The sequence below is a fragment of the Loxodonta africana genome, chromosome 18 (assembly GCF_030014295.1).
Source record: "Loxodonta africana isolate mLoxAfr1 chromosome 18, mLoxAfr1.hap2, whole genome shotgun sequence".
NCBI classification, from domain to species: domain Eukaryota; kingdom Metazoa; phylum Chordata; class Mammalia; order Proboscidea; family Elephantidae; genus Loxodonta; species Loxodonta africana.
This window is the reverse complement of record NC_087359.1, coordinates 47,504,205-47,532,118: the sequence shown is the minus strand read 5'-3', so window position 1 is coordinate 47,532,118 and position 27,914 is coordinate 47,504,205. Positions and strand designations below refer to the sequence as shown.

At 50.8% G+C, this 27,914-nt stretch overlaps 2 protein-coding genes across 3 annotated transcripts in view; both read left to right on the top strand.

The window, feature by feature from the left end:
* Nucleotides 1–33: 33 nt before the first annotated feature.
* Nucleotides 34–8,313, top strand: SUPT4H1 (SPT4 homolog, DSIF elongation factor subunit). The gene is made up of 5 exons (XM_003414596.4): nucleotides 34–167; nucleotides 2,651–2,757; nucleotides 6,950–7,005; nucleotides 7,265–7,318; nucleotides 7,914–8,313. Exons 1-5 carry the CDS (start codon nucleotides 99–101, stop codon nucleotides 7,979–7,981), a joined length of 354 nt encoding a protein of 117 aa, XP_003414644.1. The 5' UTR covers nucleotides 34–98; the 3' UTR covers nucleotides 7,982–8,313.
* An 11,439-nt stretch (nucleotides 8,314–19,752) lies between these two features.
* Nucleotides 19,753–27,914, top strand: part of TSPOAP1 (TSPO associated protein 1) — a 42,235-nt gene continuing 34,073 nt past the window's right edge. Inside the window, exons 1-3 of one of the 2 annotated variants that reach the window (XM_064271295.1) lie at nucleotides 20,690–21,330; nucleotides 24,161–26,895; nucleotides 27,720–27,827. In XM_064271295.1, coding sequence (XP_064127365.1) covers nucleotides 26,563–26,895; nucleotides 27,720–27,827 — 441 coding nt within the window. In that variant the 5' untranslated portion in view covers nucleotides 20,690–21,330; nucleotides 24,161–26,562. Of the gene's footprint in view, nucleotides 21,331–22,510; nucleotides 23,630–24,160; nucleotides 26,896–27,719; nucleotides 27,828–27,914 lie in introns of those variants that run through there. The other variant, XR_010318367.1, reaches the window with a different exon arrangement.

The following is a 27,914-nucleotide window of genomic DNA, read 5'->3' as shown; positions in this document are numbered from 1 at the left end:
CCAGAAGTGCTGGGCATTCTGGGTAGTTCGCTGTTTACTTCCTGCGAGTGAGGAGGCCTTGGCGGAATCAGTCGTTGCTGTTCTTCCCTTCGAAGAAGATGGCCTTGGAGACGGTGCCGAAGGACCTGCGGCATCTGCGGGCTTGTTTGCTGTGTTCGCTGGTCAAGGTAACTAGGCTGGGGTAACATGGTAACTAGGCTGGGGGAAAGAGGATGACTGGAACGAGGCTGAGGTACGGTGAAGAGAAAAGTAAGGTCGAGGACCCCGGGAGGTGGCTGGGAAATTGGGAAGCCGAAGAAGGCCATTGTTTACGTTGCTAGGAACGCGTGCAGGTCTTGCACTCAAGGGCATAAAACCAAAACCAAACCCGTTGCCGTCGAGTCGATTCCGACTCATAGCGACCCTGTAGGACAGAGTAGAACTGCCGCATAGCGTTTCCACGGAGCGGCTGGTGAATTCGAACTGCCGATCTTTTGGTTAGCAGCTGAGCTCTTAACCACTGCGCCACCAGGGCTCTGCCAAAGGCACAGCGGCCTTAAATACTTTTGAATCCTCAGCTCTTAGCACAGGCCTAGCCTTTAAGAGACGTTCAGTGAGCTTAATTGGAGCCGAAGACAGCGGGGGATCTGCAGCTGAGGGAGTAGTCGGAGAGCATGCCTAACCGTGAGGACAGTAGGGTAGGGAATTAAAAAAAAAAAAAAAACCCCGTTGCCGTCGAGTCAATTCCGACTCACAGTAACTCTGTAGCACAGAGTAGAACTACCCCATAGGGTTTCCAAGGAGCGTCTGATGGATTCGAACTGTCGACTTTATGGTTAGCAGCCAAACTCTTTTTTTTTTTTTTTTTTTAATTTTTATTATGCTTTAAGTGAAAGTCCACAAACCAAGTCAGTTTCTCATACCAAAACTGATGTACACCTTGCTATATACTCCTAGTTGCTCTGGCTCTAATGAGATAGCATACTTCTTCCCTCCACTCTCTATTTTTGTGTCCATTTGGCCAGCTTCTGACCCCCTCTGCCCTCTCATCTCTCCAGACAGGAGCTGCCCACATAGTCTCATGTGTCTACTTGATCCAAGAAGCTGACTCTTCAGCAGTATCGTTTTCTTCCCATAGTCCAGCCCAATCCCTGTCTGAAGAGTTGGCTTTGGGAATGGTTCCTGTCTTGGGCTAACAGAAGGTCTGGGGTCCTTCTAGTCTCAGTCAGACCATTAAGTCTGGTCTTTTTACAAGAATCAGGTCTTCTAGTCTCAGTCAGACCATTAAGTCTGGTCTTTTTACAAGACTTGAGGTCTGCATCCCACTGCTCTCCTGCTTCCTCAGGATTTCCCTGTTGCGTTCCTTGTCAGGGCAGTCATCGGTTGTAGCCGGGCACCATCTAGTTCTTCTGGTCTCAGGCTAATGTAGTCTCTGGTTTATGTGGCCATTTCTGTGTTTTGGGCTCATAATTACCTTGTGTCTTTGGTGTTCTTTATTCTCCTTTGCTCCAGGTGGGTTGAGACCAATTGATGCATCTTAGATGGCCACTTGCTAGCGTTTAAGATCCCAGACTCCACTCTCCAAAGTGGGATGCAGAATGTTTTCTTAATAGATTTTATTATGCCAGTTGACTGAGATGTCCCCTGAAACCATGGTCCCCAAAACCCTGCCCCTGCTATGCTGGCCTTCTAAGTGCTCAGTTTATTCAGGAAACTACTTTGCTTTTGGTTTAGTCCAGTTGTGCTGACCTCTCCTGTATTTTGTGTTGTCCTTCTTTCACCTGAATTAGTTCTTGTGTACATAAACCCCTCTCCCTCCCTCCCTCCCTCCCTCCCTCCCTCCCCACTCTCGTAACCATCAAAGAATATTTTCTTTTCTGTTTAAACTATTTTTTGAGTTCTTATGATAGTGGTCACTTACAATATTTGTCCTTTTGCAGCTGACTAATTTCACTCAGCGTAATGCCTTCCACATTCCTCCATGTTATGAAATGTTTCACGGATTCATCGTTGTTCTTTATCGATACATAGCATTCTGTTGTGTTAGTATACATAATTTATTTGTCCATTCATTCATTGATGGGCACCTTGGTTGCTTCTGTCTTTTTGCTGTTGTAAACAGTGCTGCAGTGAACATGGGCGTGCATCTATTTATTTGTGTAAAGGCTCTTATTTCTCTAGGATATATTCCAAGGACTGGGATTGCTGGATCGTATGGTAGTTTTATTTCTAGCTTTTTAGGGAAGCACCAAATCAATTTCCAAAGTTGTTGTATCATTTTACATTCCCACCAGCAATGTGTAAGTGTTCCAGTCTCTCTGCAACCTCTCCAAAGTTTATTGTTTTGTGTTTTTTGGATTAATGCCAGCCTTGTTGGAGTGAGATGGAATCTCATTGTAGTTTTGCATTTCTCTAATGAAGCAGCCAAACTCTTAACCACTATGCCACCAGGGTTTCTAGGGTAGGAAATAAGTAGAACAGAACTGGGAACAAGAGGGGAAGGAGTGTGAGGGTGGAGCTTAGGAATGGAGTTTTGGAAGTGGTGGGTACGGGACCTAATGGGACAATGTCAACCTAGGGAACCAAGAGGTTAGTCAGGTAGAAATATTGAGAAAGCTACCTTTCCTTTTAGCCTCACTCATGCTCATCTTTCTCTTTGTTTTCCTTCCAGACTATAGATCAGTTTGAATATGATGGCTGTGACAATTGTGATGCATACCTACAAATGAAGGGTAACCGAGAGATGGTATATGATTGCACCAGCTCTTCCTTTGATGGGTAAGTCCCTTCAGATTCCTTCATTCACTTCTGGATTCCTTTTCCCTCCCCCAGCAAGTAAAGGTGGGGCAGGCTTTTGAGACCACAGTCCTAGGTACTTAACGCAGCACTTCCCACTAGTCATGTACTGTCCAGTACAGTAGTCACATATGATGTAAATGTAAGCTTACACTCGAGATATACAGTAAGTATAAAAAGACAGCATGAAAGAAAGAATGAAAAATGTCTTGGGTTTTTTTTTTTTTTTGGATAATAATTGAGTTGAAATGGTAGGATTTTGGATGTATTGGGTTAAATGAAATATTGATGTTTTATCTTTTTCTCTGTATTTCTTAAAACATGACTAGTAGAAAAGTTTAAATGGTATATATTGTTTTCATTATATTTTTACTGCATGTTGCTTCACTTTACTGTCAGCTCCTTGATGATAGTGACTGTGTTTATCTTGTGCACCACTACCTAGCACAGGGCTTGAAAAGTGGTAGGTGCTTAGTAAATGTTTGTTGAATGCATGAAGATCCTTTTTGAAAATGAGAGGAAGCTAAAGTACAGCAATGATAGATTATTGCCCTTAAGCTGATGCTTTTAGGTATTTCTAAGACTTTGTGGGAAAAGCTTTTCTTGTTTTGTTTTTTTTCAAGATTGTCTGGTGGGAAAAGTGAAAATGAGAGAAACATAAGTGGCCAGGACTTACTTCCCCAGGAAAGGAACCAGAGGGCAGTATTTTTTGGGGGGTTAACCCGCTGCCATCAAGTAGATTCTAACTCATAGCAACCCTATAGGACAGAGAACTGCCCCATAGGGTTTCCAAGGCTGTAATCTTTACAGAGGAGGCCTGATGGCGCAGTGATGAAGAGCTTGGCTGCTAACCAAGGTTGGCAGTTCTAACCTACCACCCGCTTATCGGAAACCATATGGAGCAGTTCTACTCTGTCCTGTAGGGTCACTATGAGTCAGAATCGACTTGACGGCAACGGGTTTGGTTTTTGGTTTTGGAATCTTTATAGAAGCAGACTGCCACATCTTTCTGCCGCAGAGTGGCTAGTGGTTCGAACTGCTGACCTTTCGATTAGCAGCACTGTGCCCCTAGGGCTCCATATTTTGGGGGAAGGAGGTGCTATTAAGTTTCTTTTACCTTTTTAGGTTATTTTAGGTTTTATTCATTGTTAGCACTGAATGGTATAGTACAGTGTTCTTATTACTGGTTTGTTTTTGTTTTTCCTATGGAATTCTTTCATTTAACAAAGTTTCCCACTTTCTATCCTCTGCTTGACCTGGATGGGCTTGGGAACTTGTCAGGATTGAGCTTCTTGAGGCTAGGACTGCCTCTGTGTTGTTTACCAGTGTATCCCGTGGCTGGGATGTAATAGTAATTAACAAATGACTATTAAATTAATTTAACTAAGTAGTAATAACTAATGATGGATGGATGCCTACATCATACAGTAGGTTTTATAGAGCACGAAGAATCATACCTTCATAGAAGATTAGAGATCTAGACTAACCCTTTTATTTAACAGATAGGAAATCTGTGTCTTCACAGTCTTAGAGTAGCTGTGATTTCTTCAGTCATGCAGCGAGTGGGAGAAGTTAGAACCTACATGTTAATAATAATTGCGACTATATATAGCAGTTAGCACTGGTAGGCACTGTGCTAAGTGGTTAATCTGCATTATGTAGTTTGATCTTCATAAAACCACCATGCTTGTTGTATCGTTATCCCTGTTTTACCGGTGAGAAAACTGAGGTACAGAGAAGTTGCAATTTGCCCAAGGTCACTTAGCCTGAAAGTAGTTATAGCAGCGCGATGCTAGAGACCACACACTAAATCAGTCTACAGTGCTGCCTCCCATCTGTGGTTAAAGAACTGTGTCAACTGCTGTGAGACATGTCAAGAATTACACAATGAGATTCCTATTTGTAAGGAAGAATTAGTGTAAAGCTTTGCGTATTGAACTTTAGAGAGTGAACAAATCAAGTGCTAAAGGACATCAGAGGAGAGATGACCTCATTTAGAAGTGGAGGTAGCATATTCATCAGGGTATTCGAGGAGGTTGAGATGAGAGAGAAGTAGAAAGGACATTCTAACCAAAGGGAGTGACTCAAGCAATGTACTTGTAGCCAGGAGGATGGCTTGCATACATGCCTAACTGCAATGTGGCATTTCTCACCATGGTCTTGTAACCCCTGTCAAGTGACTGGGTGGGACTATGCAGATGAGGTGCTTGTGGCCCACCAAGGGGATTGGATAGTTTGCTAATAATGCAGATAAGGTGCAGTGCATCCTGGGGGTGGGGTGGGATCATTGCAAATGAGGTGTATGAAACCTTAACTAGGGGATTGGTCAGTTTTGCCATCCCATTGGGCTTAAAATGAGCCATCTCAGAGGCAGCAGTGGGGGAGGGGCAGGGGTTGAACCACCATGAAGAAGAAGAGATGCAAACGGAGCTTGTCCTTTGGACCTGAGGTCCCTTTGCTGAGAACCTCCTAGACCCAGGAGACGGAGAGCTGTAATACCAGAGATGACGGGAGACAGCGAGAAGCAGTGGCAGAGAGACAGCTACAGCAGAACCAGGAGACCAGCATGAGATGGTGCAGTGGGCTTCCTGGCCCATGGATCTAGGTGGTTACAGTGGGTGTGCCAACCCACAAAGCAAGAGAGCTGAGTGCCTTCAGCAGGTGGCTTGCTGGTGGAGTGAAGTGCCTCTGGGCACTTGTTGGTGGAGCTGGGCTTGCTGACCCCCAGAGCGCGAGAGCTGAGCACCTTTGACCTGAGGCATACTGGTGGTGTGGGGCACTTATTGGCAAAACTAAAGAGCTTTGTAACCCTTGCCTGAGCAGGGCAGAGGCCAGGGCCGAGGGTTTGAGGACTGGAAAGAGGCCTCTCTGCAGGCCCGGCTGAGAAGAGGCTGTCCTGATTAAAGAACTGTATCCTGAGTCCTTCCTGATCCTGAATTTTAACCTGTTTAAAAAAAAAATCAAACCCATTACCATCAAGTCTCTTCTGACTCATAGTGATCCTGTAGGACAGAGTAGAGCTGCCCCACAGGAAACAGACTTCCACATCTTTCTCCTGTGTACTTCCCTGATAAACCCCGTAGCTGTGAGTATGGTCTGTGAGTTCTGTGTGGCCATTGCAACAAATTACTGAGCCCCATGGGAGGGACAGCTGGTGTCAGAAATGGTAAAAAGGTTGGAGGGTAGTGGTAAGTCTGACCTCCTCTTCATAGGAACCAGCTTTGGGCTGTTGATGCTGATGGTGCTTCTCCCACCTTGTGAAGTCAGAGGAGGTCAGCTGTGTCCGCCATGCCATTTTATACTATCCCAGATCAGTCAGCAGGGCCAGGGGGCTGGTGTTACCCTACTTGCCACCCCTGGAGGTAGGGTCCTTTCCACTCAAAGCACACAGCTGAGAATGTAGGATTTGGATAGGGAAGGGGGCCTCCCCAAGTAAGAATCCAGGATTGTTGTTACGAGAAGGAGGAACGGGTGTTGAACAGGCAGTCAACAAGTGTCAGTGCCTAAAACAACTGACAAAGGCATTCAGCAAGCATTCAATTGAATGAATGAATGGCAGAAATGACTTCTGTAGCTTCTGAAAGCACTTGATGCTTACCTGTCTTACTCAGGTTGTGAACTTCTAGCCCTTGGGGAGCCTTGCTGTTGCCAGTACTCTGGGATCAAAGTTACCCTGGAAAGCACTATTAGCATAAGAAGAGCTGATGCTTGTTTAGCAGGTACTGTGTACTGGGCTCTGTGCTGGTTGCTTTTCATGTACTATGTCAACCTTGGAAACCCTGGTGGCATAGTGGTTAAGTACTATGGCTGCTAAGCAAAAGGTCGGCAGTGCGAATCCACCAGGCGCTCCTTGGAAACTTTATGGGGCAGTTCTGCTCTATCCTATAGTGTCTCTATGAGTCAGAATCAACTCGATGGCAGTGGGTTTTTTATTTCAACCTTTGAAGTCTCATCTTTTTGATGAAATTCTGAGAGAGCACTTCATTTGTGCTTCAGGCTGCACAGCACATTAGGGACAAAGCTTTCAAGTAGAGACTTGGTGGTACTGGGCTTATTCCTACGTTTCCTCTCCCAGGTGCTGGCCGGAAAGAGTGAAGAGGGCAATTCCCTTGGCCTACCTCTTCTGTAGCAGGGGGAGGCTCAGGCTGACTCTCCTTTACTTTTCCTTCCATAGAATCATCGCAATGATGAGTCCAGAGGACAGCTGGGTCTCCAAGTGGCAGCGAGTCAGTAAGTGTCTCCATATCCTGGCCTGGTTGTTGCCATCCTTCAGGTCCAGTGGGGGGATTCTTAATACAGTGGGGTGGGTAGCCTCAGGGTGGGAAAGAGGAGGTTGTAGGAAAGCAAGGAAGCAGTATCCTGTGCCCTTCCAAGAGAAGTGATCACTCTTCTCTTGGAGCTGCAACATTTCTTTCATTTTTAGCTTAAACTTCCACTTGGTCTTTAGTCTTAACCCACTCTAACTGCAGGCTCCTTTCTTCTCTCTCAGGTAACTTTAAGCCGGGTGTGTATGCTGTGTCAGTCACTGGTCGTCTGCCCCAAGGTAATAATAATCATAATAACAGCCAGTGTTTATTTACTGTACCAACCACTGTAGAAGCTCTTTTTCTGAGTCACTGCCAGTCCTCACACACTATAAGGCTCTTCATTTTACACAGGGAACTAAGGCACAGAGAGGTTCAATAATTTGCCCAGGGTCATCCAGGTAGTAAGTGAGGATCCAGAATTTGAACCCAGGCATTCTGGTTTCAGAATCCTTGCTTGTGATGACTACGATGTGTCCTTCTTTTTCTTCTCATTCTTACCAAGTTATGGTTTGCCCTGCACTTGCGTGGGATTTGGATGGGGAAGAGGTGTTCCCCAGATAAGAATCCAGGATTGTTGTCAAATAAAGAGGGAATGGTTGTTGAGCAGGCAGTCAGCAAGCAGCAGTGCCTAGAATAGAACTGACACGTGCGGTCAGCAATCTTCAGTGGTAACAAGTCAACCAAGGAGGACTATTGATGAGTGGTCTAGAAGCTCCAGTTTGCTTATAGCCCTCCCCCACCCACCCATCCCACTCAAGGTGGGAGCCGAGGAGCCTTTCTTATCCATCTGAATCTTCTTCCTTCACAGAGCTGTTTCTTTCTCTGCCACAGGAATCGTTCGGGAGCTGAAGAGTCGAGGCGTGGCCTACAAATCCAGAGACACAGCTATAAAGACCTAGCAAGATGCAGGATTGCCAGCGTCTTTGTGTCCCACCGCCTGCCTCTGCCTGTTTTTCCTGGTGGAGCTAAACAAGCAGAACTTCCAATCCCCCCAACCTTCCAACTCTGAGACTCAGCAGACTGTTAAAAGAGCAGCACAGTGGTCCTTGGACCATTTTACCGTTGGACTCCTGGTGGAGGGAGCAGGGGTTTGGGTTGTTGGATTAACAGAGACTGATTGGAGGAGGGAGTAGGATGCTGGTTTTCCTACCCACAGCCCAGGCCTGCTTCTTTGCCCATGGGCAGGACTCTGTGAGCCAAATGCCAATAAACATGAGCCCCTAGAAAAGTTCTTAAGCCCATGATACATGTCTTGCTTCCCTCTCCCTTTCTGTTGCTTGGGCACAGAAGTATCACTGCTTGCCCTGTAAGGACCTTCCCAGAGCAGCAGAGGTCTGCTCCTCGTTGCCAGTCTCTGAGCCTTCTAGTGTTGGGTCTTATTGGAAAGTCGCCATCTTGAGCTAGGTAAGCTCATCAGCCTGGTAGGCCTGGTGTCGAGCAGTTGCATCCTTTCTGCCCTCTAGACCTGGCTCAGCAGGTGTCCCTTGAAGAAATCAAAGGCTTTTTAGTGCCCTCTGTCCCTTGACCACGTCTAATAGTTTTTCTCCTCCTCAGGTTTCTTTTTACTTCTCTTCCTATACATTAGCCAGTAGTAGCACCCCCCTTCCCGCTTACCCACATTCCCAAGTTCCCTTACTGGAGGCCATTGGCCCTTAGTTGGATGCTGGGTTTTGGTCTGGTTTGTTTGTGTAGTGGCCTTAGGGATGTTAAATTATTGGCCAAAGTGAGTTACTTAATTTGGAATTAAATCCACTGTAAATTCTCATTTAAGTTTCCACAAAATCCTTAGTATGCCCATTTTGATTTCTCTAAGTTTCTTGTTTTCCATCTGTAAAATGGGCATGATTATACCCTCCCTATTTTTTATTTACCTCAGGTTTATGACAAAATTTGTCTTAGAAAAGGTAAAATTCATTTTCTCTCCATGTATATATATTTTGGCTGACTATAGATATAGATATATAGTCAGCCAAAATAGTACGGGGGAAATATGCTCAGAACCACAACAGGGTGAGCTCTGACTCATTAGCAGAGGTACCTGCACTAGGGCTTTTTTTCCACCTGGTGTTGCTAGTGAGTCAGTTTCTCTTGTTACCTGTGGGAAGGAGAGAGACCAGCTGACTCTAGTGCCCCTCACCTCCTTCCATGGGAAGGAGGCTGCGACTGGCCCAGGCTGCTAATGCTGCTGCTCATAGGTCCTCAAACCAGCACCATTTTCTCTGGTGCCTTTAAGCTCTGTTAACCCCAGTTTCAAACTGAGTTTCAAGGATTTTCTCAGCTCAGCAAACTCTGAAAGAGCTCCCTGGGTGATGGTTCCTGTTGAAAGCTAAAAAAAAAACCAACGTGTTGCTGTTAAGTCGATTCTGACTTATAGTGACCCTGTCGGACAGAGTATAACTGCCCCATGAGGTTTCCAAGGAGCGGCTGGTGGATTCGAACTGCCTAACCACTGCACCACCAGAAGGTAGGTTTAAATTTCAATCTGAAAGAAACCTTGGGAAACTGTCCACCAGGCTGGAGCTTATATCCTGGAGGGAAGAAGTGGGTTTCAGCAAGAGTGCCTGAGCTCTCCAGCCAACACCCAACTTTCACTGGCCTTCTCAAAAAGTCCCTTGGAAAGCCCCAGCTGCTGTCCTGTGTGTCTGACCCGGACGTGGCTGCTTGGTGAGAATGGAAACAGTTGCGGGGGAGGGGAGGCAAGAGGAGCCGTGCACAAATAACCACACTCAGGCTGCCTCAGTCCCACACTGAGCTGGGGCCCTAACTGTCAGCCTCACAGGAAGCGAAAGACGGCACCAGTGGTGGTGGGGGAGGGGTGGCCTGTTGCAGTGATATCTGGGTTCCACCGACTCGGGGTGCCAAATGGGCACTACCTAGGAGCTGTTTCGGAATTAGCTTGCCTTCTCCGGTCCTTGAACCTCCATGTGGTGGCTCTCAGTAGCCCAGACTGGAGCAATGACAATAAGGTGCAGAGTCCCATTTCCAAAGAAGCTGAGGCAGAGACCATGGGTTCCTGACCCCGTGGGAGTGAGTGGTGCTGTTGTGGAGAGGGATTCTCAGGCGCTGGTATTGCCCTGCATTCAGCAGCCTTTGTGAGCTATGTTCCGCTCATTCGCAGCCCCATTTTGTCTGCTGAGGTTCAGAATCTACCCAGTATCTTATGGTTGGTTGCTCCGTAGTCTGGGTTTTCTCCTTCAGTAGAGCCATGTTTCTCCCTAGTTCAGTAAAGACAGATTCAAGTGAGAGAACAGAGCAGTGGCCCAGTTCCTTCCCTTGCCTGCTTATTCCCCATACGCCACTCCCCACCCGCCACAAGATGTGGGTCTAGAGGCTCTTTTCCCAAAACTGGGGGTAAGTAATAGCATGTGAATGAATTGCAGTCTCCAGCCCAAGGCACGGATTAGAAGCTGACAAGGAAGGGTCAGAATGTTCTGGGCTTAGAGGGTGCCTTAGTTATCTAGTGCTGCTGTAACAGAAGTACCACGAGTGGATGGTTTTAACAAACAGAAATGTAATCTCTCACACTCTGGGAGGCTAGAAGTCTGAATTGAGGGCACCAGCTCCAGGGGAAGGCTTTCTCTGTCCGCTCTGGGGGAAGGTCCTTGTCATCAATCTTCCCCTGGATCTAGGGATTTCTCAGTGCAGGGACCCCAGGTCCAAAGGACATGCTCTGCCCCCAGCTCTTCTTTCTTGGTGGTAGGAGCCCCTTCCCCACCACACCCCCACCTCCTGCTGGCTTCTCTCTTCTTTAATCTCTTACAAGATAAAAGGTGGTGCAGGCTACACCCCAGAGAAAACTCCTGTTACATCAGATCAGAACTGTGACCTGCATAAGGGTGTTGCATCCCATCCCAATCCTCTGTAACATAACTTAATCTTGCTTCATTAACCACAGGCAGAGATTAAGATTTACACCACATGGGACAATTACATCAGATAACAACATGGAGGACAACCACACAATACTGGGAATCATGGCCTAGCCAAATTGACACATTTTGGGAGGACACAATCCAATCCATGACATTGGGGAGCAGTTTCCCCAAGAACAGTGGAGATGGGCTAACGCAGGTACATCTTGAGTTCACCAGGTTTGGGGACTGAGGTCTTGTTCTTCTTGGTGTGGCCACTACCTTTTTCCTCTCAGTCTTGTCTACAATCTGCTGCTCCCTCCTAAGCCCCCTCCCAGACACCTGATCTGTGTGTACATGTGTGACAGGTAATGCTTAGGAACAGACTAATTAATTTACTTTGGAAGCCCGGTTAATGTTTATCAGTAATGCCTTTCATTTAAATAGCATTTTACAGTTGACAAAGGACCTTTCACATCCATTATCTCATGTGATCCTCAAAAAACCTCTGTGTCATAGTTACCATCCTTATTTAGTGATGAAGAGACTGAGGCTCAAAGAGTTAAAGTGATTTGGCCACAGTTAAGTAGCCCTAGCTCAAGGAATACATGCCCATACCCTGTGGAGGGCTGCTGAACTGTTCCTGACAGTTACCCCAACTGCAGCAGGGTTGTTCCCTTTAGGCACCCATAAACCAGAAAACATAAAACACAACCATGAGCTTACTGTTGAGTGAAAGTTACATGTCTCTACACTTTGTGAGCCCCACCAACCACTCCACTCCCACCACCTATATCTCTAGCCTTCAAGTCTAAAATTAGCTTAAGAAAGGGAGGCAACGAACGGAAGTGGCCCAGGGAGGAGATCCTTGAGATTCACTCAAGGATCCCTGTGTAGAAGTTTGGGAAACTGATCCAGCCCTTCTCTAGTTTCTACCTGGCTGCATCTTCCATTCCACTCCAGCAGCTCTTTGGCACCCACTTGCATGTGCCCCCAGCTCCCAACCTCTTCATCTGCTTTTTTCTCCCCTCCCTCTCCCACCCCTGCTCCCCCTTACCCTTTCCATCTGCAGCCTGGTTGTGGCATCTTCATATCCCACTGGAACATTGACACTCTACTTATGTGCGTGATAAAAAACACATGTATTTTTTTTTTTTTTTTTTTTTTTAGGGGCAGAGTCCCTGCCTCCATCACTCACTAGCCCCGTGATTTCCAAGTTACCTTAGTTCTAAGTTCCCTCTCTGTAGAATGCAATTTAGAAAGCTATGGTATTAAATGTCAGGTCCATGGTTACCCAGGTGAAGGATGGGGGTGAAAGAGGGCATGAAGGGACCTAAGGTGCTGATTACATTCTATTTCCTGATCTGGTTACATGGGTTGGCTCACTTTCTGAAAATACACTGAGTTATACACTTATAATTTGTTCACTTTTCTGTTCGTATGTTATATTTCAAATAAAAAGTTTGCTTACAAATGCAGCTGCTGGTCCTTGCCTTAGGGTAGTTGTGAAAATCAAATACATTAATTTAGATAAAAGCACCTTAGTCTTCAAGGTGACATCTTTGCTTTATAACAGTTTAAAGAGGTCTTTTGCAGCAGATTTGCCAGATGCAATCTTTGATTTCTTGTCTGCTGCTTGGAAGAAGTACAGCCAGAACGTTCCTTAGAAGTGAGGATGGCGAGACTTCATCTCCCATACTTCCAACGTGTTATCAGGAGGCATCGTGCTTGGTAAAGTAGAGGGTCAGCGAAAAAGAGGAAGACTCTCAACGAGATGAATTGACACTATCTGCAACAATGGGCTCAAACAGCAATGATTGGGAGGATGGTGCAGGACTGGGCAGTGTTTCATTATGTTGTACATAGGGTTGCTATGAGTCAGAACCAACTCGATGGCACCTAACAACAACAGATAAAAGCGATTTGAGAGCTGTAAATTACCAAGTATATGTGAGGGATTGTCATTAATACCCAGTGTTGTCCACCTCTAGATAAATTCCTGGTGTGTGGCAAGACTTTCATTCCGCTAGCATTGTTGGGCAGTAGACATCCCTAGTACATAAATATACCAAAATGAAACACTCCTTCAAACACCAAGGTTGGTCTCTCATTTGGTAAAATTTGTGTATTATATACTTCCTTGCTATTTGGACATAAGATTCTGAATTTAATTTAACTTCTACTTGTTTCAAAGTCATTGTTCTAAACTCTATTTCTGTATCCATTGTTCTAAACCTCCATTTTATGTCATGTGGTGAAATGGTTCTGGTGCTGACTATTTTTCTACCTCCTGGATTTCATGTCAGCCCATCAGCTGTCACTTCTGCTGCTCATGTGTGGCTGTCCCTCTTCTAGCCTTCTGAGCTAGGAAAACAGACAGCCATATTTATGTAAATTGCTGCAGGGTGAGTCAGTAAGGCTTAGATTCAAGAGAAAAGCACATGGCTGCCTGCCGAGGCTTGGGACTCAGAGGCCTTTACCTGTGGGAGGGTGAGGCCAGAATGTTGAGGCTGTAGGAAGAGTAAAGGCAGACCATAGAATGCCAGGGCTGGGAGAGTCACTTTATGAGTGACAGAACTGAGCCCCAGAAAGTTTGGTGACAGTGGTCACTCTGATCTGAAGAGGGGGGTCACTGTGACTTTGTATGTCCTACAGTGCTGGCTCAGCACCTTTTGCCTAAAGATGCTTCTTTCTGTCTGCCGGCACTGAGGGTGCAGAAGACTGCCCTGTGCTGCTGACATGAAGATGACAGACCCTCTGACAGATATGATGGAAAACCTCTAGGCCTATGCACTGCCCCCACTCTCAACACTCCCTTTCGGGGTGGAAGGCGGTCATTGTGGTGTCATGGACAGATGACTTGAACCCCGAGGAGCTTTCCTTGGGGGTTCATTCCACAGCAGTGGGCTTCCCTGGGCAGATGGAGGCCTGGCCCTGTAAGAAGTCAAGGAGCTGGCAGGCCCATTTTGAGAGCTCCTATGTGCTCCTACCTGCTTCCTGCCTGTGCCCCCTTCTTCCACCAAGCTGAGCTCTTATGCTACACAGACAGCTTGAGGGAAGGTAAGAAGCACCTTCAGAGCGAGTGTAAGAGGACCCCAGCTTCTCTCCAGAATGGAATCCTTGTTCCTTCTCCCCCAAATCCAACAACTACCACCCTTTTGACCCTTCCCCCATCCCGGAAAATACCTGGAAGGAAGTGAACGCTCTGGGGCCACTAGCCGGAAGTGGGGGTTTAACTGTCACCTCATCCCTGGGGGCTTGAGTAGCAGAAGGCAGAGGGGGAAATGCAAGTCCATGCCTGACAGGGAGAAGAAGAACACGGAGAGAAAGGGATGGCAGCCATTGCTCAGGCTTCCTCCTGGGCCTGTGGTCTGGGGAGGCCTGAGGCAAAGGACCCATCTCAGGCCTGGGGAGGAGGCAGCAGCCACCCCCATCCTGTGCTGGCTGCTGAGGCACTTTCTCTGGGCAGCTGAGTAAACTCGCTTCCTTAGCCCTGCACCCCAGGGGAGCAGGGAGATGAGGGGTGGAGTCTGAGGCGGAAAGGTGGGGCCTGGTCTGAAGTCAGGCTGAGGCCAGGGAAGATGGGGCGGGGAGATGAGGAGGTTGAGGTGGATAGATCTCTGGGGAGCCTGAGGAGAGCAGGTATCTGTCTGCTCTGCTTCTGTAGCATGAGGGACTAAGTTTAGATTGGGAGGCTCCCTCTGGCCCCCACTTCTTCCCTCCCCCATTGTAGACCCCAGAGCCATAATTATGAACCACATGGTGTCCTCGCAAAGGGATCCTTCACAGCAACCGGGAGACAGGACTGTGCATGAGAAACTGCCCTCCAACTCTTGCTTCTACAGTAATAATCTATTACATCTGTATGGCAATTTCCAGCTTCAAAATTGGCCACCTCCATTATGGATTTGGTCCTTAGAGCCACCCTGTGAGGCACTGTTATTCCTCTTTCACAGATGAGAAAATCGAGTGGTAGTTACATCACTTGCCCAAGGTCAGTGGCCAGGCAAAGGCTGCACTGGGGTTTCGGCTCTGCCCTTTCCCCTTGCACAACATTGCTGTCCTTAAGGCCTCCTTCAGTTCTGCTGGGGCAGATGGGAGCTAGGGCCCTAACTCGGGCAGGGGTGAGGGAGTTCGGGTCTTCCTTCTGCCCCTTTGGGCCCCAGTCTGCAAGTGGGGCTCCAGTGGTGGTGGTGGGTCTCTCAGCACAGAGGGCTCTGGGGGCAAGGGCTTCAACACCTCCTGTGCTTTCACTGCCCCTCTCCAACCCTTCTCAGAGGGCTTGGGCTTCCTCCCCCTACCCCCCCACCTCGTTTTGCCCCAGGCCTCTCACCTTCCTCTCTGGGAGCCACAGCCCCATGACGCAGCTGCCTGCTCCCCATTGGCCGGCCTGGGAGCATTTGCCCTTATTTGGCCAGGCCGGCTCCAGGCCAGGCCTCCCGCCCCAGCCCAGCCCCCGCAGGCCTGTCTCTCTCACTTCGTCTTTTTGAGGTTTAGCTCTGGGGCCCAGGCAGGCGTCACTTTAAACACACTTTCTGGTTGAGTCACTTTTTAACGGCTCCAGTGCTGTGATCTGCTGCTGCTGGGGGCTCCCAGTCTTCGTGGCCCACCCTCCCCCATCTGACTGCTTAATAGGCTCTGAGGGAAGGGGTTATGGTGGCATGGTGTTTGGAGAGATTCTGAGGACTATTTTGACTCCTCTGCTCCCCACCCACATGCCTGGGGCAGGGAAGTCTGCTCTGGGACCCTCCCACTGTTCTTTCCAGCTCCCCTCCCCCAGTTGGTTTGTGAGAAGAGACAGGCTGGGTTCCCTGTGGTCATCCAGACCTGGTCCTTTTGAGGCGCTATGAATTGAGCTCTCTTGGAGATAGGAACAGGATGCAGATTGTTGGCCCAATTTTCAGGAAGGTGAAACTCAACCTTGCTGAGTTTCTGGTTCCTCATCTCTGAGATGGGGGTACCACCGTTGGTACCTCATTCGGTCAGAATGATGAACGAATGAGATTCAGATGTGAACAAGCTCTATAAAGTTCTATAGGTGCCTTGGTGGCTACCACCCTCTCCCCTGCTATGTGCAGAGCATAGAGGTGAATGGAGTGAATGAAGAAAGGAGCCCAGAGTGGTCAGAGACCAGTCCTCACTGAGCCCTCTGTTCTTCCCATCCCTCACCCACTGCTTTTCCAGCTGTCCCTGGGAGTCCCCTAGGCCCTCGCCCTTTGTTCCCAGCCAAGGTAAGGGGGAGGATCCTACAAAAGTTCTCTTCGCAGCCACCTTGCCTTCTCTGAGTTATGGGAGGTCTGCTCTTGAGCCACCTGGGAAAACCCATGGGATGCCCATGACTAAGCTGGCCTGGAACATAGGCTCTGCTGCTTCCTCCTCCCAGGTCTCCAGGCAGGTGCCACACACTGCTCCTGAGGGCTTTCTAGAGCACACGCAGGTCCTTTGGTGAACCCTGTCCCCAATTTTATAGATGAAGAAACAAAGGCTAGGGGTTGTATTCAGAGACTGGCTCAAAGTTACACTGCAAATGGCCACAGGGCAGGGACTAGGCCCCTAGTCTCCTGTCTTCTGATTCTGTCCTGACGTTGGCTGTAAGAAGTTGGGTTGATGAGAGATTATGTTGGGTTCGAAGCAGGAACTCCCTGCTCAGTCCCAGCTCTCAGAACACACAAAGGTTACGTGTAGCAGTTAAAACTGGAGCAGATGCAGCTATGCAAGTTATACAAGGCAGCTGTTTGTGGAGAGAGCTAGGAAGAGCTTTCTCTCATATCCCTGCTCCGAGCCTCAGGAGGTCCCAGCAAAGACAGAAGCTCCCAGGATCCCCTGGGATGCTGCTGAGCTTCACTGGCCACTCCCACAGCAGTGGTCGGGGTGACCTTCTCCTTCCTCTCACCTACACCTCTTCCCTCCCCAGCCTATCCTGCCTCTTCCTAGATGCTGTGGAAAGAACCCTGAACTTGGCCCTAACTTTCTGCTGTCTACTTCTCTCTGGGCTTGCAGCTCAATTTCCTGACTCAGGACCTAACAAAAATCTTGCCTGACTTTACTGCTAAGATGTCTTTGGGTACTTAGGATCCCACGAGAGCTGATCCAGAGCCCCGTTCCAGAGTAGAGCTGGCCTTCTGGGAGGACTACTGCCAGACAAAGGAGAACAGGAGATCATGAAGTTAAACCCAGAGGACTTCTGGGCTGTGCAGGCAGGGGCTGAGGGCCTGAGTGCTTGCCTACTCTCTTTGCTTGGAGCTTCTCAGCTGTACTTGTGCTCCCCACAGCCCTCAGATGATTCAGGGGATCTGCCTAGGTGCTGAGGTGACCCCTCCAGAGACGTGGGCTGTCTTGCGTTCTCAGGCACCCTCCTTTCTCCACTTGCTTCCCTTGGCCGCCCCTCCAGGGAAGGTGAGGAAGGCTTCTAATATTTGGGGCTGCTAGTTCCAACCAGCGTTATCAGCCACATCTTGTAATGCTGGGGTGAGCCCCTTGCTGCTTAGTTTCCCTTCTTTGTGTCCAGGCCTGTCCCCACCACCTCCCTTCCTCCCCTCCTGCCCCAGCCCCCAACCCCAGCTCCATGGAGGCCAGGCCTGCTCCACCTTCTTGCCTTCCTGTTTGTAAGTGGTTAGGTCCTGCGGCTTCTCTCTTGTTGTCTCTTCACAAGGCAGGTTATCTGAGCTGCCATCTCTGCCTGCTGAGGGCCCAGGCCCGTGCAGCTGGAGGGGAAGCCTTGGTTTTCTCTGTCCTCATGTGCCTCTCTACCCTCTGGACCTGCTCTCCGTTGCAGGCTTTAGGATATTAAAGACGACTTCTCCTTTCTCCTCCCTGCCCACTCGGCTTCCACCCTCTCCTTCCAAACCCTCCTCCATCTGTATTCATTTCCTCCAGGAGCCTTCTGTAATAGGCCCCCTGTGACTCTGAGGTTGCCACCCTAGCATCCACAAGTCCAGCCTCGTGGGCCTTGTCAGCCTCACCCAGGATGAATGAGTACTTTTTGTTACAACTTTATAAGAGGTGGGTGGGTATGTATGTATGCTCCACTTCACCCCTCAGAGTTAGGCCTCACTCAAGGTAGGAGTCAGAAGTCCCGATCAGAACTGAAGCTTTAGGTACAAAGGCACTCTCTCACACCCATACGGATCTGCGCCTCACTTTTCAGATGGAGAGTGCCCCAGGACAGGTCCTATGTCCTTTTCTCCCTAGTCTCACCTTTACCTGTCTACAGCCTCAGTTTGGCACACAAAGTAGGCTGCCCTGGAGGTCAGTGAGGTGGGGGTGGGAGTAAGGGATTGAGAGTCTGGGGCTTTCAAGGGTCCTGAGCCCAGATCCCAGCAGCCTCACCCCTCTTACCTGGTGAAAGGTTGTTCCTACCTTCTTTCTACTGCCAGCTGCCTCCACCCCTACTCCTTATCCTGGCCCCTACTACCCTTCCCCCATCACCTCTAAGTGGGAATCAGATCTCTGGAATATCAGAACTGGAAAAAACCTTGGAGGACATTTTAAAGCAGAGTCCAAGTGAGCTGAGATTGTCCAGGGAGGGCCTGGCTGGAGCAGCAGCTACCTCGATGGGGGTGGAGTTTGAAGTGTTGACTTGAACTCTCCTCCACAAAGAGAAGCATCAAGACCTCTCTTCTCAGCCATAATCAAGGGTTTAGTTTCTCTCATACCTTGGGGCTCTGGCAACAGACAGCTTTTGCGGCAGGGGTGAGTCAGGCCTCTCTCACCAAGGGACCTGTGTTCTGAACCCACCCTCACTGCCCTTCCAATCACCCAGGCACCAGCCCAGTTCCCAAGTAGGGCTTCCTGTGTCTCTCGTGGGAGGAGGTACTGTGTCCAGTATGCCCAGCAGGCCTTCCTCGAGACATGTCTGCAGGCCTGAGCTGGGCATGTCCCCAACAGTGTGTCTGTGTGGCTCTCAGCCTGCTGTACCTTTCTGGAATGGAGATCGGGAATCTTTGGAGGCTCTCAGGGCAGCCTGCGTGTCCGTGCATTCAGGTCTGTGTGTGTCTGTATCACCACGCATCCACCGCTTCTGCCCTCAGGCACCTGTCAGTCAGTCATGCAGGCCCTAGCTGTGGTGGTGCCAGCCTAGACCAGGCCTTCTAGTCCAGCACCCCTGTTCCACACCCAGGTGTACAGATGTCCCACACAGCATACACACATTCTTACGAAGCTTGTCTCTTGATCGTTCTTATTGTTTCTGTGTCCCTTCCTTGCCCTTGGTTTTGTTCCTGTATCCATCTCTGGTCCTGTCCTATTTCTCCTGATTTGAGGCCCAGCAGAGCTGGGAATCATCTCATGACCTGGAGAATAGTCCAGGATGCAGGGACCATGAGCCCCTGGTGGCTGGGCCTCCTCAGTTCCACTGTTTTTCAACCCCAGCCTCAGAGGGGAACTAGAAAAATTTCCAGCCCCTTCCAAAACCTTTGACCTCAGAAACTCTGTGGATAAAGAGACTGAGCCTTGGTCTTTCTCCTAATACACACACAACAGTTGTGGTCTTTGGCCTTGGGCATTGAAGACAGACTGAGGAAAACCATCCCCTGTTGTTGAAGGGGAGCAGGGACACCAACCACCCCACTGAGGGCAGGAGAGGGTATGGGCTGGAAACTGTTGGAGTAATGAAGACACTCAGGCCTGACTTGCCCCAGCTCACATGCCAAGGGGTCTATGGCAGAGCTGGCCCAGAAGCCTTGCCCTCTGGCTCCAAGTCTGTGACTCTCCTTTGCTGGGCAGACCACCTCTGGGATGATGGCTATGGGGGCATCTTAAGTGGGGTGGGGGGGAGCAGATGTCTTAGGAGGAGGGGCCCTAAAGGGTGGGGGTCTAGGAACCTAGGTTACTGCACAACTTTGATATTCTTATCCTCTTATCTCCTTGGGCAGCCACTTCCCCTCCACCCAGGGTCAGAGGCAGGGGTGGTCCCTTAAAGGAGCACTGCCCCTTTTCTGACCAGTTGGCCCTACCAGGCTGCCCTTCTCACCACTCTCTCTTCAGACCGTAAAGGTGGAGGTCCTGTTCCCCCTTTCTCTGTCTCATTTTAGGGGTCTGGGGGTAGATAACAATTTTCCAGGTTAATGGCCCCCTTTCTGAAGGGAAGAGTGTGGGGCAACCTCCCTCCCCACTGCTCTCCCTGCCAATCCTCTTCTGGGCCCTGAAGTCTGTGTGGGCCTGTCCCTTCATGGGGGACATGGAAAAGGGCCTCATGGCCTTCTGGGAAGGAGTCACTGGTGATTTTCACCCCTCTGACCTCCCCGCGAGCCCATTCCTTTTGATTGCAGAAGCAACATCATTGAGGGGCTTCACGAACCCTGGGGAAAAGGACCTCTGAGCCCCAGCCTGTCCTAGCTCCCCTGCACAGACCCACACCCAGTTCCCCTCCCCACAGGGGCCCTGGGCTAGGCAGCTTCCTGCCTTCCCCATGGGGAAAGCGGGGGTGTCATGCAGGTGGGTGGGCCCCGTGCCCACATCCGGTGGCCGCCAGAACCTCCCCTCAGAGTGGAGCTTCTTTCTCTTCATTCCTCCAAGCCCCCTTTCTCTCCTGCCCCCTCGGCACCCACCTGCCTTAGGATCTTTGTCCTCACCACTGCTCTGTCCTGTCCTCCTGTTCCTACAGACCCTGAGGGAAGCAAGAAACCCCAGTCTAGTGCTAACAGGCCCACCTGGCCCAAGTCTGACCACCATACTGTGCCAAGTGTCCTCCAGGCCAGGCCTGGTCTCCTGCAGGGTGGGGTGGCTCAGGGATGGGTGGGTCTCCTGGGCCTGGGGAGGGGTGGATCTCTGGGTGCTGAGGGCAGGGGTACTGTGGTGTGCTGGCCTGGACCCCCACTTCTTGCCTCTGTACCTTGGTGGCCTCTCTGGGGCATGTATAGAGGAGCTGTGGCCTGGTCTGAATGTCAGTGTTGTCCGGAAGCGAAGGGAGTTTTTTGGTCTGGGGTCAGTGGGGGTGGGGCTTAGAGAGAGGGCCTTTTCTCCCGCTGGAACTCAGGGCTCCATGTTTTGAGCACTCATAGAAGGCCCTGGCAAGTGGCCCTGTCTCCTGGGGTTACCTCCAATGCCCTGGGCCAGTCCCAGACTCTTGAACCAACCCCTAGAGCTGGTGCCATGGGGGGAAGGGCAGGCCTGGGAGCCCGGAAGCCACCTGCCTAGGACGTGTGAGATGGTCCCTTCGGGCCTCCTCCCGCCAATACCCAGGCCTGTCTTTGGTTTCCTGTCAGTCTGTCCTCCTCCCCAGGGAGGGGAGGGGCGCGCTAATCTGCGCTGCGGTGTGGGGGCGGGCTCCAAATCCGTTGGGCGCCCTGAGATCTGGCCCACGTGGCCTCGGGGTTATAAGCCCTGCCCGCCCTGAAGAGGACCCCACTTCAGAGCCTGGAGCACAGGGCTTGCTCCCCTCAACCCTGCGGCATCAGGTAAGATCAGAACCTTCACTTCAACCCCAGCCGGGGCTCCTCAACTCTGGGCCTCAGAGCAGAGGAGGGACTTGGGTTATGGGCCCTGGGTGGAGATGCTTAGGGGAGGGGGTTAGGAGCTTGGGGGCCAAGGCTTACTAGCAAAGCTCTAGGCAAAGAGATGGAATGACCCCCATATCCACCCATCTTTATGGTGGGACAGCTCCTCAAAAGCCTGGGCCTCGACTTTCTGGGTCTCGACTTCCTGGTTCTTGACTTCTCTCTAGACAAAAAAAAAAAAAGGTGAAATTGTTCCTCCCCCAAATGAAGAAAGAGGTGTCCGAGGCTCTGTGGGAGGAGGGCCGGAGGGTAGGGTTGGGTGACTTAGGGAGGTCAGAGTCTGAAATGTGGGACGTGGTATCAGCAAAGAGGTGCCAAGCGTCTCCCTCTATCCAACATGGCCACCATCCCCTTTGCCACACCCTTGGGTCCTGCCTGGGAAGCAGCCAGGCAGTGGGAGAGCCAGGCCTGTGGACTGGTGGGGAGGCCGGGTACCCGGCCTTGGGAAGGAGACTGTGGCTGCCTTGGTTGGACACTGGAGGGCGGGCAGTATGCCTAGGAGGGGCCATCCAGGGGGTCAAAGAACTGGGGACTGCAGTGAGGCCTCTAGAATAGCTGAGGTCTGTACCTGAATGTCCCCAAAAGTGGGGGATGGGGTGGAGCCTTAGGGGGAAGGGAAGAGGGAATCAAAGAGGAAGTGGGGGAGGGAGGTAGAGGAGGCAAGGTCTGGCGCCATGCTGAGTCACCGCCCACAAGGCCCAGGGCGGGCTCTCTGGGGCCATGGGGCCAAGGGGCAGGGTGGTGGGATCTTAGGAAGCCACGGGGAGGGTGGGGGGGGGGCTCTTGAAACAGGAGTCTGGAGGAGTAGCGGGCGGCCTGAAGAGTACACGCAGATGGACAGACAGACAGTGCAGTCACCCATAAAGTAGAAAGCACTACTAACAGCACTGGAGGGTGTAGTGTTTCCTACTTTATGGATGAGTGTACTGTGGGCTTCGGAGACCACGCCACCGCCCGCCACCGCCTGCCACTATCCTCGATGCTCAGGACTGTGTGTGACAGGTGAGCACCAACCCTCCCTGACCCCCAGTGGCTGCCACTGCCCCTCATGGTGCTGTTCTTGCTGGTTCCCACCAACCAGAAAGGAGACACACCACACCAGCTCCTCTGCTGCCCTGAAGTCTGGGGGCAGGGTGCGGGCAGGACTGGACCATGTGGACCCCTGTTGCAGCTGTGGAGAGGACTGGAATGGGGGCCCAGCTGCAAGCGGACAGACGCTGGGACGAGGAAGAGGCCGGAGAGGAGGGTAGATGGAGGGCAATGGGTGGTGGCAGCAGGGTCCCCACACTAATAAAGAATGGACTGTTTCTCTTTTGTCTGAGATTCTGTTGTTGGGGGAATGCATGCGGGTACCAGGTACATGGATGGGATGAGGGCGCAGAGAGGCTGGGAGGAGAATCACTCCCATTCTCCCAAGAACATGCAGTGGTTAAGAGCTTGGCTGCTAACCAAAAAGTTGGCAGTTCGAATCCACCAGCCACTCCTTGGAAACCCTATAGGGCAGTTCTACTCTATCTCATAGCATCGCTATGAGTTGGAATTGACTCGACGGTAATGGGTATGAGACCAGAAAAGTCCCTGGGTGGTGCATATGGTTTGCCCTTGACTACTAACCTAAAGGTTGGTGGTTTGAACTCACCCAGCTGTCAATATGCTTCCCTAAAGATTATAGCTAAGAAAACTCTATTTAACAGTTCTACTCTGTAACACATTGGGGTTGCCATGAGTCGGAATCCTCTCGAACACAAAATTTTTTTTTTTTTTAAAATGAGACCAGAAGAGGTCTCACAACACTGGGGGGAGGACCTTGTGGCCATCTGAGGAAAGGGGACAGGACCTAGAGGGGCAGTGTTATGAGGGGCCCTCCCACCTTTTGCCTCAGCTCTGTCCCTGCCCTGCCCTCCACTTGCTCTCCACCCCTCCAAACTGAAGGCTGCTTGCCTTCAGTTTTAACCCAAGGAAGTCTAGGGGTTCTTGGTAGTATAAGAATTGGGCAAAAACATACTGTAGCACATACACAAAGCATCTTGTACATAGACAAGGGCACAGACACTAATATGCAAAGTATACCCGCTCACCCCAGCACACGTGTGCCTTCACATACAGAGGCCCCATACATGTATGCCATTAGTACACATGTATAGTGACATGGCTGGCATGTCACACAGTGACACATGGATATACACACCCAGGGCACATACATATTCAACAGTACATGCAAGGATGTACGATATATATATATACATATAAACAGACACACACAGAACATCCAAATATATACATAGTGACATTCACACAACAAACACAGTGGCTGTATAAACATACACATAGTGACACGTTCACACATAATGATATATATAAAATACATAGTTATATATGCACACAAGGATATACAATACACAATGACACTCATACAGTCGTGTTGATATGTTTAATGACATACAATGACACATATAATGTCATTCATATATATATCATGACATGCATGCTGTAATTTATAAACTTACACAATGATAGCCTCACACACATATAACATCATATATACAGACACTGGCAAATAGACATATATGGAATGACACACGCATAGAAACATGCTTACATATACACCCAATGAGACCCAGAGACACCTAATGGCATATATATATACACACACACACAGTGGCCTCACACATATACAGAAATAAATATATGTATCCTATAATGCATACTATATATATATACCTCTTTAAAGTGTTGAAGAGCAAAGATGTCACCCTGAAGACTAAGGTGCGCCTGACCCAAGCCATGGTATTTTCAATCGCATCATATGCATGTGAAAGCTGGACAATGAATAAGGAAGACCGAAGAAGAATTGATTCCTTTGAATTGTGGTGTTGGCGAAGAATATTGAATATACCATGGACTGCCAAAAGAACAAACAAATCTGTCTTAGAAGAAGTACAACCAGGATGCTCCTTAGAAGCAAGGATGGCGAGACTGTGTCTTACATACTTTGGACATGTTGCAGGAGGGATCAGTCCCTGGAGAAGGACATCATGCTTGACAGAGTACAGGGTCAGCGGAAAAGAGGAAGACCCTCAACGAGGTGGATTGACACAGTGGCTGCAACAATAAGCTCAAGCATAACAATGACTGTGAGGATGGTGCAGGACCGGGCAGTGTTTCGTTCTGTTGTGCATAGGGTCGCTATGAGTTGGGACCGACTCGATGGCACCTAACAGCAACAACAGATATATACATATATATGCATGCACATAATGGCATGCCCATATACCTCAACAGAAACGTCAGTGACACACATCTCGTGGTGGCGTGCGTATTGATCCACACACTTCCTTAAGGAAGTGAGGGTGTAACCCTCTCCCTATGCATCACCCACAGTTCCATCAGCTGCCGCCTGGGGTGGAACCCAGTCAGGGGCCCTATGGTTCAGTGCCACTGCTATTCCCTGGGGACGCCACACGAGGGCCCCAACCTTGGCTGAGGCTGGCTTGTCTGCTGATGGACAGTGTCCAGGTTCAGAGAGGAGAGGGGCTATCTCCCCACGACCTCTCCCAACACCTCTGTCTCTGGGAATTCTGTCTAGGCTCCTGCACCCACATATAGGTCAACTTATGGTCAGGTAAGTTCCCAGGTTCTTGTTCCAAAAAGCCATTTCCCCACAGCAAGGAGGCCTATGGCTAGACAGAAGATGAACTCTCTGACAGGGGAAAAGACAGCCCAATAGGCCATGTGGTCTCCTCTGCCGGCCAGAGACAGTCAGGTCACCCCCAAATGCAGCCTGCCAGGAGGAAACTGAAGCAATTCTCTCAGTATATTTCCACCTCTTTGCTTCTGTCTTCCTGCTTTCATCCTCTTCATTTCTCTGTCTAGCTCTCTCTTTGTCTCATCTGGAATCATATCTTTTCTACTCCTGTTCTTTTTCATGGCTGGATGTCTGTCTGTCTGTCATGGCATCCCCTGTCTTTATCGTCCCTCATTTTGGGTTGGGCCCTGGGATGTGGGGCGGACCGCCTGCAGCCACCCTGCCTCTGCACTCTGGGAGGTGTGAGGGCTTGTGGGGATGAGGGGTAGGAGGCCACACGTAGGGGGCGCTGGGCCGGGATCCCGTGAGGAGCTGGCTCTTCCCTCTGTCCGGACCCTGTCAGCCGGTCCAACCCACCAGTCCAGCGCCATCGCCATCGCCATGGAAACCAGCAGCCGACTTCCTATTGGTGGGAAGGAGGGGAGGAGGAGGGGGAAGGGAGGGCTGGCTCTTCCCCCGCTTGCCCCCCATTCTGATGCTCGGCCCTCCTCTGCGCCCACCATCTCGGGGTTCCTGGGCTGTAGCGGACCCCTGCAGTCCCCAGAGCACAGTCCAGCAGGGCAGAGACTATGAGGCAAGCAGCCCATCGACCCAGGCCTCCTTAGGACAGCCCGGCCGCCCAGCCAGCGAGCAGCAGCGGATAGAGGAGGGGAGATAAAGGACCACAGCGCACCACTGGGGACCACCCCCAGCAGCTCCTGCGGACCCTAGTCAGGCTGAGGGGGCGTGATGGATGGCCAGACTCACAGACACTGATGGACACACAGTGACACCGATGCACAACAGCTGCACAACACTGACACACTCAGATACAACCAGTGACAGCATTGCACGCTGCCACAGCCCTGGAATACAGACATCCCCTCACACACACAGAAACAACTGGTAACTCTGACACAGGCACAGACAGTGACATACGGCACCCCCCCCCCACACACAAGGGGGGACGCTCGTCCGCCAAACACAGGCAGCGCTGACCTGCACAGACAGACCTGGAGACACACACAATCACCCTCGCCCAGGGGCTGCTGTTGGTGGCCTCTGCATATTCACCCCACCCCCACAGGGACACCCTCCCTTCTCCACTCACTCATACAGCCACAAGCAAACATAGCTTGCATACCCCTGGCTCCAGCTCCTGCAGCCCCGACTCCTTCTGCAGCCTCCCATCGTGGGCAGGGAAGAGAGCTCAGCCAACCTCGGATGGAGCTTCGGTGAAACCAAGGGCTCAGAGGGGACAGGGTCTGGCCTGGCATGACCCTCGCCAGCCTCTCCACTTGGCTGGGTGATGTCCCCCAGCTCAGGTCCTGGGGCCCCTTGGCAGTACCATGGAGCAACTGACATCCCTCCCACGGCCTGGGGACCTTGGAGCCATGGAGCCATGGGCACTGCCCGTCTGGCAGAGCTGGATTCCAGGCCAGGGGGGCGAGCCTGGAAGCACAGCCCCAAGCGTTGCTGATACTCCGGCCACTCTGCAAGTTGGAAAATCGAGGCCTGGAGAGAGCTCAGAGCCCGAGGGAGCCCAGAGCCCCGGGCCTGTGGAGGGCACTGAATCTGAAGGGACATTGGCTGGGCTGCCCATCCCACGGCAACATGCAGAGAGCTCTGGACCCAGCTGCCCCCCGAAGCTGGAAGATGAAGAGGTAGAGGCTTCCTCTAAGGTAAGGGCTATGGAAGGCAGGGTCTGCGAGGTGGGGGCCTCTCATCATGCCCTCCAGCCTGGGCACACGGCAGTGCAGGATGTACAACCACCTCTCCTGTCCTCTTGGCCTGTCTCTGTCTGTAAGTCTGTCTCTGTGACTATCTGTCTTCTTTTCTTTGGAAACTAGTCTCAGTGGCTCCATTTTTTTGCCATCTGCCTGTCATTCTGACTCCGTCTTGCCTGTCTACATCTGGCCCTGCCCCTGTCTCCCTCCCACCCCCCTACCCTGGTGTCTCTCTCTTTGACAGTCTGTCTGTCTGTGTCTGCTCCATAAGCCTGTCTGTCTGTCCTTGGGGGCTGAGGACACTGGAGGTGTGTGGAGATATACAGTGGAATCAGAGTCCAGAGGAAACAGATTTAGGGAAGTGGGCTCAGGGTTGGACTGAACAAGGTTTGAGTAAGGGAGGGCCAGGTTAGGGGTGGGTGTGAGCAGTCTCCTGCAGAAGATGGAGGGACCAGGACATTGGGAAGGGAAGGGGACTCAGGGGCCATGAGAAACCTGGAGAAGTGGGAGTGGGAGCTTGAGCTGGCATTTCCAGGAGGAGGAGAGGATGGATAATGGGGGGAAGAATCAGAGAATAGCAGGGAGGACCCCAGGGTGAGGACTGAGCAGCCCCTTCTCCTAGGCCTCCTCATATTTCTCTCTGAAGGCCTGGGACGTGGGGGAGAACCTTCCTGCCTCTCTGCGCCCCACTGACTGTGGGTGGGCAGTGCTGCCACAGGGAGGGCTATGACTGAGAGGGTGGGCTCCTAAGGCTGGGTGCCCCCTGCTTTCCATGCCAGGCCAAGCTGAACACAGGCTTCGGGGATAGGCCCAATCTGGAGCTGTTGAGGGCTTTGGGGGAGCTGCAACACCGCTGCGCCATCCTGAAGGAGGAAAACCAGATGCTGGTGAGGCTCAGAGAGTGAGGCCTGAGTCCTGGCTGGAGCCTGGGGAGGGCAGACTCAGACATCCAGGTCCTCTGCCTCAGTGCCCTC